The sequence below is a fragment of the Solanum dulcamara genome, chromosome 11 (genome assembly GCF_947179165.1).
Source record: "Solanum dulcamara chromosome 11, daSolDulc1.2, whole genome shotgun sequence".
Classification (NCBI taxonomy): Eukaryota; Viridiplantae; Streptophyta; class Magnoliopsida; order Solanales; family Solanaceae; genus Solanum; species Solanum dulcamara.
The window spans coordinates 53,281,931-53,295,870 of record NC_077247.1 but is presented as its reverse complement, the minus strand read 5'-3'; the positions used below and the strand labels follow the sequence as shown (position 1 = coordinate 53,295,870).

The following is a 13,940-nucleotide window of genomic DNA, read 5'->3' as shown; positions in this document are numbered from 1 at the left end:
AAGTATGTCTATATATTTTCAAAAAGAAAATTTTTAATCTAAATGTCTCGTATGATCTAAATTTTCTTGAATATAAATAATGTTTATAAATATATTGTATTATGCATGTCATTTTAAATATACAATTTTCTGAATAAATTTATAATTGAATAAATTTGCAGCAAAATAAATTTGCAATTGGATAAATTTGTAATCAAACAACGACCAAAAAGGTTTTGCTACAACTTCTTTTTTAATATTTAGGTTAGTACTATTACTCTGTAATCATTACCTGATTGTTATGCGGTGTGACTTGATTTCTTTGGAATTGGTTGATAGTGCTTTGGTGTGTATTCATGTGCATGGTTGCGGTAACCAACATGCCATAGTTGGAAGCGAGAGAAGTAATAGTTTTGAATCATTTAAAAGGTTTTTGTCACTATTTCAGTTTATTTGTCTACAAGGGAGCGAGTATTTGTTTTAAACTTGAATGAACTTGTTTTTGAAGGAAAATATATCATTTTTGAATTTATATGTCTTAAAAAGAGATTTTTGTTATACCTTCTAAACATGAAATCAGTTCAATTTGTTGTACAAAAGTTTGAATAGAAATAAATTATTTCTCCTTTCTCCCATTTTAATAAGATTTTAATGAGACACATTATCTATAAATACACCATATTATGAATGTTTGTATAAATACACTGATTTATGAATAAGCTTGCGATCAAACAAGATAAATAGTTCATGTAGATATCTTTATGAAAAGCTTTACAATAACTTATTTTTTCTATAAATAAAAAAATAATTCAATTAATCTATACAATAGTTTGAAGAAAAATAAAAATTTATCGCTCCTATCTTTTTCGGTTTTGTGTCTTGTCATCTTGATTTTATTATTACTATTTCATTAGTGACTTTTAGTCAATTAGCCAACTTTTGATCTCCATGACGTGATAAGCCAACAACGCCATTTAAATAAGTACCTTCAATTCATTAGAAGTAAAATCACCAAGGGGGGAAAATGGACACTAGTGGCAAATTATTGCATCAGATTTTACATATTATTCACCCATGCTAAGTAGAACCTCATATTTTTCCTGATTGTACAGAGTCATGAGAAAATGCTTTATGACACCCATATAATAATTTTGCCCCTAATCAAGTGCAAGTCAATTGATCGCAAATAAACATCAAAGAATATGAGGTAATAGATGAAATTGCTTATTTTTAATCATAAATTTTAATTTCGAGTTTTGAGTTTGATTTTTTTTTATAGATAACGTTATCTCTAAATAGGTCCTACCCAAAATAAATTCAATTAACCAGACTCCAATGTAGATGACCCTTTCCCCCTCAAAACCCAACCCCAACCCCTACAAAAAAATAAGGAAAAGAAAATAGCTAGGGTAGAGTGCATAATAAAATATAGTTGTGTGGGTAAATGATCACAAACAACTTACTTTAGGGGACCATTCCGTAATTCCCGTATAAATATTGAGATCGACGCAAGCTCGGATTCGAACATGATCGATGATGCCTGAAAGGAGTCAAATTCTGAAACGCCGTCGTTTAGTCGCCCAATATAATAAACGACAGCGTTTTCGATACCAATTCTGAGATTAGACGTGCATAAGCATCTTCTCTGAATCTATCAGCTGGGACAAATCGGAAAAAAAAAAGAAAAAAAAAAGAAAAAAGAAATAGAAAACAAAGAGGAACAGACAAAAAAGACAACAGAAAGAGGCTTTTGGCATCGAATCTCTTCAGCTCTGCATCGGTTCTAATCAATTTTCTCGCTCAGTTCTTCTTCTCCCCTCTCCCTCTGGTAAAGCTTCGTTCCAATGGCGTTCCCAATTTCATGTTTCTGTTGTTTGATCTCTTCTGTTTTCCTACGTCATTTCGCTAATTCAAACTGCATTTTTGTGGTTTCTTCAACTTATTTGCTTATGACTTGTATAAACCCCAGCTTCCGATCTTATTATGTGTACACCTTTTGATCTATGTTGTTTTAGCTTGTTTAACATCAGTGCATCGATAAAAAAATCACTTCTAGAAAGAGTTCTTTTTCCGAAATGTAGATTTAAGAGGTCGAATTTGATTAGATTTACACTTTGTACATATACTGATGTGATGACCTTTCTCGGTTAAAAAATGATCTGATTGCCTTCACTGCTTGTTGAACCTTAGTGTTTGCTAGATGTTGCTTTCATATAATAGAGCCTAGACTTTGCTTTAGGAGAATGATGTAATAAAATGTAGATGAAACACATATAGTTAAGTTGATAAAATGGAGGAATGACATGAGGGATACTATGGAATAAAAAGATGCTTAAGTAAGTAAGAGGCAAATTCTATAGAACACTGAGAACAATAATGTTGTATGAAAGTGAATATTGGGCAAGTTCTATAGAACACAGACCTGTAAGATGGATGTGTAATCATGAGATATTGGACAAGTTCCATATGTGAGGGTGCATGTAGTAGATGTGGAGGATGTAATAAGAGAAGGTCGTCTAAGATGATTTGACCATGTTCTACTTAAACCTTTATGGACACATCAAAAGGTGTGATATTATAAGAATTAGCGTTGATAAACAATGACGAGGTTGACCTAAAATTAAATAGAGAAAAATTGTCTAGGGAGACCTATAATGTCTCAGAATCAATGAGAATTAAGTTGAGGACAGAACACATTTGAAAGAAAGGGATTCATATAGGTAATCCTGATCAGTTGGGATTAAGGTTTACTTATTGGTGTCATTCTTACCTTAAAATTTTTACCTTGAATTCTTTGATATCTCACACTTGTGAAATGAAAATTGTTTGCTAGCAAAGTTACATTAGAATGATTTTTACTCAGATTTAGTGCCTAATAAACTGGAGTGGTCATAGAATATCCAACATGTGTCATATGATGGAACTTTGGGAGTGAGTGATAGAACATAGACTTGGGGACTTCACAAGGGTGTTAAAAAGCCAATTTGGATTTATGCTTTGTACAGCTACAAGTCTACAACATATGCTTTTTCTAAGAAGATTGATGAAAATTTATAAGGAGAGGAAGAATGATCTTTCACCTGATGTTTGTTGATCTAGAAATACTATATAATAAAGTGTCAAGAAAAGTCTGTTACTGGATATAATATAGGAATTTCTGGCAACTTACTGCAATTGGTTTATGATTGAGGCATGTTTGTTATTACTGTTGTTGGTTATAGAGGATAATGTAGTCTAATTCAACTTTGTTGAATGAGGCATAATTGCTTAGTATTATATCTACAACAGGTGACTTTATTTTAGTAATTCTCTGTGAGTGATGTGGTCATGCTAGAAAACCATGCTAGCTCCATTTGTTCTTCGTACCTACCTAATTAGAGATGATGTAAAAAGAGAGAAAACTATCTTTGGGTTGGGGAAACTTGTGTTTGCTTCCTTAGTTTATTTGCATAAAATTCAATCAACTAGTGTCAATCCCTTAATTAGTAGGGGTCAAATATATAAATACTCTATATCCATTGTTCTCCACTCAAGTCTATTTCATTCTGATAATATTTGATTTACCATTGGCAGGTTTGTTGAACCCTGCCACGGGTAAAAGCTTGGTATTTATGTGGAGAAGGGTAGAGGGGCAGACCCATTATATACCGAGTTTCAATTTGTGCGTCATTGGTCCTTCACCGCCCTCATTGACTTCTCGGTTATAGAAATAGTGATTTGCCTTTTTAAGACAAATTATCAGTTCTCGAAATTTCAACACTTAGTACACTAATAACTAACTTAATTTCAATCTGACTGGATCTTTTGTTTTCATTTCGTTCTATCCCTAGCTAAGTTGCCTATAGAGTTGGGAATTGGAGTTAATAGCAACATTAAATAGATAGAGTGGACTAGAAACTTAACATTACAAGTTCATGTATTTATTAAAAGAATTGATCTGAGTTTGTTAGTACTTCTTTAAGAAGTCAAAGATGGTAAAAGAAAGGAACTGCTTTTTTGGGTGGAAACTTGTGTTTGCTTCCTTTTTCTTGTATTTATTAAAAGAATTGATCTGAGTTTGTTAGTACTTCTTTAAGAAGTCAAAGATGGTAAAAGAAAGGAACTGCTTTTTTGGGTGGAAACTTGTGTTTGCTTCCTTTTTCTTGGCATACGGACAGACTTAATCATGAGAAATACTAGATAGAATAGATGGAGATAAGATAAAGTTCCTGTCTCTGGGGAAGCTTGAAAACAATAAATATTTAGGGTTTGTGACTGATGTGCTGCATTCATTCATCTAGCATTTTGATTGCTTTGAGATCACTACATAAAGTATTTTCTTTTGTATTTCTGCAGAAACGTCCATATTCAAGATGGGTCTTTAGCATATGCTTTTCCCCCCTTAATGATGGTATGACGATGTACTTATATCTTTGGTTTTGCATTTTTCTGTATCAGAAGAATCTTGTTCAGTAAAGGTGGCTTGTTTTTCTTAAGAAACAGAAAAACTTGCAAGTACTTTTGTTTAAGAAACTTTAAATATAGTATATCTTAGCAGTGATTATCAGTTATTTATTTGAAATCTTTTAGACTGGGTTTCATTTACTGCAAATTAATGAGACTTGACTGAACCTATTTTGGATAACCACCAAAAAGATAACTAGTAGAATCTACTCATGGATCATCGTTGTGTCACTCAACTGGCAACTAAAATAATTTTCTGAACAAGCTATGGCACTAATATTTAATTGATTTGATTTTGTATATGCTTAATGATTCTCTCTTTTAATAAAGGACCACAATAAGATAACTAGTAGAATCTACTCATGGATCATCGTTGTGTCACTTAACTGGCAACTAAAATAATTTTCTGTACAAGCTACGGCACTAATATTTAATTGATTTGATTTTGTATATGCTTAATGATTCTCTCTTTTAATAAAGGACCACAATAACTTTACTATAAAGACTTACATGGCCATCATGGCCGAGAGGGATGCTGCCATCCGTGAACGGAATATGGCACTAGAGGAGAGAAAGAGGGCTTTTGCTGAGCGAGACATGGCAATGCTTCAGAGAGATGCAGCACTTGCAGAGCGTAATGCTTTGATTCAAGAAAGGGACGATGCCATTACTGCTCTTCGATTGCAGGACAGCTCTACAAATGACAACAACATGGTTCCAGATTCACCAGGAAATGGAACTGAAAGTGGTGCAAAGCACATTTATAACCAACAGCAAATGCATAGAACCACAGCTGAAGCTGCTCATAGTTCAATGGAAGATCCCACAGTTGGCTACTTGAAAGACACAGATACTTCTGAAGCAAAGAATCCTAAAAAGGTCAGGCGACCTAAAGAGAGCAGACACAACAAGCAAGCCAAGATTCCAAGAGTAGGTAAAATTGGCACAGAAAGTTCAAATATGCAGGTCATAGCTACAACATCAGATGATTGGGCAAATCTGCAAGAGATGGATAGTGATAAGGAAGGAGATACACAGCTCACGTCATGGAAAGATAATTTGGGGTTGAACCAAATCAATTTTGATGAATCTGCCATGCCAGTGCCAGTTTGCTCCTGTACTGGGACTCCACAGCCATGCTATAAATGGGGTCATGGTGGGTGGCAGTCAGCCTGCTGCACAACTACCATATCTATGTATCCATTACCTCAAATATCAAACAAACGCTATTCCCGGGTGGGTGGGCGTAAGATGAGTGGTGGTGCCTTCAGTAAATTGCTTAATCGTCTTGCTGCTCAAGGTTATGACCTGTCTATTCCACTTGACCTGAAGGATCACTGGGCTAAACATGGCACAAACCGCTACAGCACATTGAAATAGCTTCTGTGTGCACGTTGGATTGGTACCTCACAATATGGAGAAGGCATTGTAAGAAAAAGTGTGTTGTGGATGAAAGAAAGTGTACTTTAATACTGTGCAGGAGATATAATACCGCTAATTGCTATTCATTCGCATTTTTTGAGCTCTGTCGAGTTCCAATTCATCTTATCAGAATGGCCACATATCATGTATTGTACTTTTGCTTTCGTCAATATATGTTTAATGAATATGATGATTTGGGTGTCAAATAGCTTCGCCTAGACAGCGAATATAGCAATTTGTGTATATCATTTGTTTCCTCACATTACCATAACAAACTTCAGTTATTGCTTTATCTACAGAAAAAAAAATCAACGTGGTAGGAAAGGAGGAGCAATCAATAAAAAAGATGTAATAACTTATTACTGTTTGAGTTTGACTCGGAAAATTTAAAAAATATCCATTTGGCATGCCTCTTATTAATAGTTTATTAATATTGAGAGTAAGTAATTTCTTCAAATTTAAATGAGCAAAAAATTGGTCTAAACAATTTATATATATACGAAAAATAAATAAAAATTGCAATTTTTTAGGAAAAAGAAGAAAGAGATAACAGTGGAGTTTTCACCTTTGGGCTATGTGGCATCGAGCATTTTGACCCATCTCAGGCCCATTTACGAACGGCCTCTCAGCATACAGCTGCTTCCGAGAAAAATACAGGATACCGGAGAAGCTTTAACCGTTACAAAATTCTGATTTTCTGTTTTTCGTCCGGCGAAAAGATTTCACTCCAACTACTAGAAGTCCACTCCCTGTCTATTCACCGGGCTTTGGCACGCAAATCGCTTCTGTACCCTTTCAATGGGTGCATCCGAATCAGTTCTCTCCAGCTCACAAGTATTGCTTCTTCTTCAACATTTTCTATGAATCTCAGTTTAAATTGTTCGCCTTATTTTCTTCTATAATTTTGAATTTTCACATGAATGAAGGGGCCAATCGATGAGATCACCACAGTTTCTGAGCGTGTAGAAGGAGTTGATCCTATTTTGGAGAGGCTAAAATCTCTCAAAATTGTAAGTTTACTTTTCGCTAACTTCAGAATATTGGTTTTGAATAGCTATTAAGCGATCATCACTTATTGTATGCAATTTATATGAATAGGCTGCTCCAATACTGAAATCGCCGCCAGCTGAGAGTAGCTTGACGGACATTCTGGTGAGGAAAACATCCTCCACTTCGGATAAAGGTAATTTATATACTATAAACAGTTTTCAATACCTCCTGGCAGTGGTGTATGCTGAATTTTTCATAAGGGGTGTCAATGTCTAGAGCTTACGTAAATATCAATTTAGGTTGACTGGTTTGTTTTGCCCCTTAGTAGGAAAGGTGTTGCGGGCTTCGAGTCTAGTTCAGACCTTGCTATTTCCATAGCAATAGGCTCATATAAAACAATTATAAAAATTAGAATAGATTTGTGGCAAGGATTCGAACTTGGGGAAAATGCTGCATCAGAGAGGGGCTGAACCAACAAGCCGTGGAGCTATTTGCGCTAAGTAGTGTCACTTATAAAATGTCTATAAGTATTTTGATTTTTCAGATTCTATACATATATATTATAACTAAAAAATTTGACGAAGGGGTGTAGGATGACACCCTTGTTTTAAGGTGCGTCTGCCCCTGCCTTCTGGACAGGTTTGTAAGGGATGTGAGAAAAGCTTAAAGAGATGGTGTCACTTGCAAGTTTTGAGAATATGTGTGCCTGTAAATAGAAACATTGTGATGCAAACGGACTGTGGTGTTGTTACTAGGACATAGAAAGTACTTTAGAGTTCCTCTAATGGACAGTGAATCAAGAGAATATATCAAGCTATTTAAAAAAAGGAAAAAGGAAGTAGAGAGAGAGTCAGTAACATTTCATCCTACTAATTACAGCATAGATCTAAACTGATGATTCTGTTAGACTTGTAACGTCTTTAAGTTTATGCCTTATCGCTCTCTCCAAAGTTTCACGGTATGACTACTAAGTTCAATATCACAATAATCCACATCCTTGAATATATCCTCTATTGGCATATATCAAATTAAATTACTCTTTATTTAATGTAACATTAAGTAACTTGGTTAGCCATATCACTCCAACTTCTTCAAGGCTTTACAAACTTGTGTTGGGATACTATTTGGACCACATGCTTCTCTATTCCTTATATTCTTCATGGCATCCTTTACTTCAGAATACCTAATTTATGTGCTTCAGCTTCTAAGTCTTATGCTTCTATAGTTTCCTTTCATATCCAGGTCCACAGTGTATGTTCAGTATCTTCCTAGAATTTAGTGTCATTGTCCTTGTTTGTTTCTATTTTCGGAGCATAGGCACTAAATAATGTTAATTTTCTCTTTTCCCACACTATCCTAATGAGATAATAATCATGTCGCCAATTCTCTTCAAGATTGGTGTACTATCTTCTTTACTCTCATCCGTCTAGGAAGATGTTGCAGCTCTTTCCTATCTACCACCACATCTGGGTGCCAATGCATGGGGTGAATGCCTTAGTCACATCATCCATGATGTGAGAACCCTTGGTTATGCTCTCTCATCCCCTGGAGATAACGTGGTGGAACTTCTTGGTCAAATTAAAGTTACACCCCTGCGTCGATGTAGCATGTTCCTAGAAGACCATGACCAATCAAATTAATATGAGGATTCATTATAAATTTAACTATGTTTTCAATGGCCATCAACTATTTGCAATGTTCTCCTTTCTACAATATTGGATCGATTATGCTCTGTGAGCATAGGTAGAGTTGTGATGAATCCTAATGATAACCATTTCTCTTGGGTTTCAAACCTACACAAATGAACTGTGATTTGTCTTAATTGAACTTAAGTGCCTGAATATTGAACTAGCCTCCATTTCCCACGATAGTTGGTTGTCTTAATTGAACGGAAGAAAACCAAACCAGAAAATGGGTTGTGGTTTAACTAGGAATTGAAAAGGAACTGAAGACATCAATGATCTGATTTAAGTGATGAAAATGCTAAGCAGCTTAGAGCTAACTTGGCTGCTGCTTCCAAATCTTTTCTTATGAGAAACCTGTATTACTTCTCAAATTGGCTGGCTACAGGGGTGGCTTAACAAAGTTGATGGACTAAAGCAAGATTTTATTAGAAGGCCTTACGGTTTTTTCAATGTCGTTCATATATTTATTTTCTAAATCTATTTTTCTAAAAAATATTGATGCAAAGTTGTTAACATTTTTTCCAAAACAATTTATTCTAAAAAAAGTTCAACTGATGATATCGCTAATCAATCACATGACTAAAGTTTTTCCGGTGGCGGACAAATGAGTAACGCATAAGAAAGGGAACAACAGTCGGAAACAACTGCTAATACCCCGTAGGCTGAGAAGCAAAAGGAGGAATTTGCCCAGGTGGGGCTCGCGTCTGATTAGCTAGTTAGTTAGGCAATAGCTTACCAAGACGATGATCAATAGCTGTTCCGAGAGGATGATCAGCCACACTGGGACTGAGATACGGCCCTAACTCCTACGGGAGGTAGTAGTGGGGATCTCTCTATTTACATCTCAGAGTGTCGATTCCTTTCAAGCAACGCAATCCCCTCTTCCTTCCTCTTCGGGCAAGCACCTTTCCTTCCTTTGCCCTCTCTCCTGCCCTAGAATACCCAATGATTTAAAATAAAACAGAGATAAAGGATCCTAGAACAAGGAAAATTGTCTTAATAACTGAATTGAAGAATCCGATTTTCAACGAAACAAACAAAAAAGGAGGAAAAACCACTCTAAATGAAATTGCCGAAGGATTTTCCTTTGAACTGTTTGAGAGTTATCCAACTTGAGTTTCTTCCTATTTAGAATAGAAAACTTTTGATACGTCTTATGGCAGTGAAATCTGTCAATAGTAGCATAGTCGCACTACTCTAATTTAAACAAAAAAAAATCAAAATAAATGAAAGTGAAATACTCTTCTTCAAATCCTACATTACACTTTTTTTCTACGAGATGCTGGAAATCTCACTTACAATAATTTTATTTATTTTCTAGATATGTAAATTTTATTTGAAAAATTGAAGATTCTATATCCAAATTTATACCGAACACTAATTAGTTTGATCCTCGTACTCCGAATAAAGCCACATAAATAAAATCACGGGAAGTAAATAGTTTTTTTTTTTAATTTTAAAAAATAGCCATGGAACTATCAATAAAGAAAAAAAAAGGGGGCCCAAAAATTTGGGGGGCCTAAAGCCTTTGCATTAGTGGCTTTGGCCTTGAGCCGGCACTGGCTGGCTAAGTAACCTAATCATACAACCTGTAGCCCACCAACATCAGATGGTGCACCTGAATCTGGTAGTGGAAGTACTTGAAGGGCACATGGATAGGAGCTTCAATGATGGTAAGTGGAGAATCTATGCTTCTTCCTTAGTGTCAAATATAACCAATCTCTTACAACGGAAGCTTCCTTGAATCGTAATTGCCAAAAATGGAGTGTTGTTTAGATCTGGTCTAGGGCGAAACTTTGGAGATTGTGAATGAGATTAGATATGCGTATGTTTTGATCGAATTAGCTCCAAGAATAAAACACAGTAAATTTTTGGAGATCGTGAATGCAATTAGATATTCGTATGTTCTGATTGAACTAGCTCCTTTTCAATGAGTCTACTCCACCTTTATACAATTCTGAATGACTCAACTTGTTTGTAGTATGTAAAGCCACACAACTAATCATTGTAATCACACCCACAAGGGTGAATACGTTTAACTTATCACAAGAAAAAAAGATACCAAAAAGGTTTTTGATAAAATAAAATTAAATAGTTCAAAAAAATTCATCGCAGCAGTGGTAGCATTTAACCAGCACTTTCTCCGATCGCTATTGGGATATATGTAGCATTTGATACAATTGTCATCAGGAATAAGTATGATTTTTTCTCTTATCCTGGAGATATTGATACTCCTTTCTTTTGTTGTTGTAGGCTGCGTAGATCCAAAAGTTCTACTTGAGCTCTTCTCTGTATATCGCCAGTGGCAAGAGGAGAAGGCTCAGAAGATCTGTAAAAGACAGGTTTGCTCAATTATTGTCATGTTCTTTTGGTCACTTAATGCTTCAGTAGCTATTTTCCAGTGTGGCAGTGGTTCCATCCATAAAAAGTGTGGATCTAGAACAGGTTGAAATGTACGTTTGAATAAGTTTGAGTTAGACTGTATGTAATTACACAACACATTCTATTCTTAATGCATTTACCAGTCTCAAAATACGGTCGCTTGTGAGTCATTTCTTATTAACACACACACACACTCACACACAGAGGGCGGGAGGAGGAAATTATGAGTATCCTTTTGAGTCAAAGCTGTGGTCTGAATTTGTATGGAATTCTTGTAAATTAAGGTCAAATAGTTCAGATAACTACTGTTAGCCATTGTGAGGCCAGCAATGAGATGGATTATCACCCCAGTCCCTCCCAAAGGAAGTAAAACATAGTCATCGTGTTCACCAAGGAAGCTGTGTGCATGCTCAAAGTTGTTAAGTTATTTGATCCTTATTATGTTTACTATGTAGAAGTGGCTGACTATATTGATTTGGGTTCTCTAAAACTTGATTCCAACTTTAATATGTGTAAAGGAGCAGCTGCCTCAAAAAAAATTCTATCTGATTACTAGATATTCCCCAACTTTTCAGGCATATATATTTCCCAAAGTTGGTTGCTAAAATTAAATGCCCTCTCTAGGTCAGTGGTAGACAATATCCTTTTGAATCAACAATTGTACATCAATCATCATCACACTGAGCTTTGACAAGGTGGGAAAAGATATTGCAAGGTTTATTTTTGTGTTTGATTGTAGCTACATCATTATTTCTCCCATCGTACCTTGGTCGAGAATTGTCTTGCCACCTCCCGTAGTATGGCTTGTATTATACAGATAGTTGTATACCATTTATAAAGTGCTTCCTTGTGACGAGAAGTTAAAGTTAATAGTCAATTTGGTGGTGGTTTTTTGGACACTGGATTTTGAGGCTCTCTTCATTACATTAAATCTTATGTTCAAGTTGTTAGCATACCTATGCTAGCATGTTGAAGCTCTTCATCATGTTTACAAGCTTTTGTTGATTGTTGTGGTTCTTCTTCATATGAAAAGAAGAGCTCAGATATCTTTTTTAAGTAGATTCCTTGGATAATTGCTGCAGGAAGAAATAGAAAACAAAATAGAAGTTGCAGATGCATTGGCTGTTAAGCTTCTTCAACGCTTCAATTACTCTGTTTCCGCAATGAAAACAACCTCACAGCATCTATCAGAAGGTATAATATCCAATCCCGGAAAGCTGAAGAGAAAAGAAATGTCCGACGGAATCTCTAGGGCTACTGTAGTGTGGAGCTTTAAAATAAAAGTTAAATATTTGTCCATGTGATATCTGATTCCCATTATAAAAAAATCTAACAAGCGAATGCCTTTTTTTTACTCAATGTTTGAATTGCACGCAGTAAATGGTTTGCAGGTTGAACTTGGGGTTTTAAAAGGTAGGTTGACAGAGGTAATCAGTAATTGTGATGCATTGTGCAAGAGGATTGCTGCAGAGGGACCGGAATCTCTGCGATCATCTATCAAACCATTTACAGCAGCTTCCTCTGACACAGGAAGCAGTTGCAGCAACATGCATACACTGCAAGCTAAAGCAGATGAGAAGCAATAGTGCCGAGGCTGGATTGGAGCTTATGAAGTATCTCTCTACCCCTGGTGTACATTACTTTTTTGAGCATCATGACCCATACTTGTATCTATGTCCAACTGATTGGTAGTTCAAGGCTTCAAGCACACTTGGAAATTGATTGCACAGGAAACATAGTCGGGAAATTAGTTGCATAGGAAGCACGTGGATCGACTTCTCAGCTAGTATTGGCTGTTCATTTATTTAAACTTGAAATGTTAAGATTCACTGTGGTGATGCTATGTTTTCCCCCCTCTAAATTATGAGAGATGTTCTTCCTATGGATATTCAGGAGTTGTTTGTGGATTTGAGAATTTAATTGGACGGCGAAAGAAGTTTAAATAGAGTAGTATGCTGAATCTAGTTTTGAGCTGTTGTTTTCAACTTGATTATGAGAAATCGCTGATGTATATGTATATTCGTGAAGAAATTGTGGGTATTTGGAATCTAATAGGAAGATAATTAAGTTTCAAGTTTTTCATAGAAAATAAGTGGTTTCCTACTTGTTTTCTTGTGTTCGGTAGGTAATAAGAAAAAAATATTATCCTAAAAACATTTGTATATAATTAGATAAATACTATATGAGGTGGGGGTGGGGACGTAGGGCTGAGGGCTATGGAGAGTGGGGTGAAGATGAGTTGTATTAGAGGATGGGGATGATACAATCAACATGGATTGTGGAATGTTGTTAGTAAAGCTTGTTTTCCCTACTCTCATTCGGGAGCTCACCTTTTTCATTTTCAAGAAGTTTACTTTTTCAGAAAAAAATATTTATCAAATTATTTGATCAATCGAACATTAAAAAATTGAAAAACATTTCCTCCGTGATTGAAACATCACTATCGAAGGTGACTGAACTGCTGGTCTGCTACACAAGTTACTACACTTAAAAATGTTATATCCCTTCAATCTAAAAAAGACGAGGTTAAAAGGAGGAAATCTGTGAAAACATAATCCTTTATAATTTGAATGGAAGAAATTAACTCTGCCTAGCATTCTTATATGTTATTTTCATATCTCTTGTATATATAAAAAATTTAAAATAAATTTATAAAGCGTTATCCTAATTACAGTAAATAATAACGTGAAACTTTTGTCTATAGAAAGATTTATCTTTTTTTATAGAGGTGCATAAAACCTCAACTATCCCTCAATAATTAAGTTCGATAGCATTAAACAATTGAGATTGACTTTAACGAGTAGAACTTAGTTGTAAACTATAGGTAGAATATATCTACTTTGGCATCAATTTGAAGTTGAATATCCTAACTTTCACTTTGATCATTTAGACACGTTAATTTGATTTAAATTGACCCCATAAACACCTTGTTTTCAACCTATCTAGTGCGTGAGTTGCACCCGTTAATCACATAACAAAGTAACACAAAAAAATTGATAATATATATATATATATATATATGTAAACTCATTGATACGT

General features: G+C 35.2%; 2 protein-coding genes across 4 annotated transcripts; both read left to right on the top strand.

Moving 5' to 3' along the window:
* The first annotated feature begins 1,530 nt into the window (after nt 1-1,530).
* Nucleotides 1,531-6,034, top strand: LOC129873791 (barley B recombinant-like protein D). 2 transcript variants are annotated; one of them, XM_055948970.1, is made up of 4 exons: nt 1,531-1,807; nt 3,553-3,640; nt 4,315-4,369; nt 4,903-6,034. In XM_055948970.1, exons 2-4 carry the CDS (start codon nt 3,591-3,593, stop codon nt 5,800-5,802), a joined length of 1,005 nt encoding a protein of 334 aa, XP_055804945.1. In that variant the 5' UTR covers nt 1,531-1,807; nt 3,553-3,590; the 3' UTR covers nt 5,803-6,034. The 2 variants fall into 2 exon arrangements, with proteins under 2 accessions (XP_055804945.1, XP_055804946.1); XM_055948971.1 differs by lacking the exon at nt 3,553-3,640.
* A 407-nt stretch (nt 6,035-6,441) lies between these two features.
* Nucleotides 6,442-12,865, top strand: LOC129874979 (uncharacterized). Of its 2 annotated transcripts, none has more exons than XM_055950393.1 (6): nt 6,442-6,678; nt 6,771-6,854; nt 6,943-7,027; nt 10,773-10,861; nt 11,984-12,095; nt 12,293-12,380. In XM_055950393.1, the coding sequence occupies exons 1-6, from the start codon at nt 6,643-6,645 to the stop codon at nt 12,295-12,297; spliced, it is 411 nt and encodes a 136-aa protein (XP_055806368.1). In that variant the 5' UTR covers nt 6,442-6,642; the 3' UTR covers nt 12,298-12,380. The 2 variants fall into 2 exon arrangements, with proteins under 2 accessions (XP_055806368.1, XP_055806367.1); XM_055950392.1 differs by having other exon boundaries at nt 6,445-6,678; nt 12,279-12,865.
* Nucleotides 12,866-13,940: the final 1,075 nt, after the last annotated feature.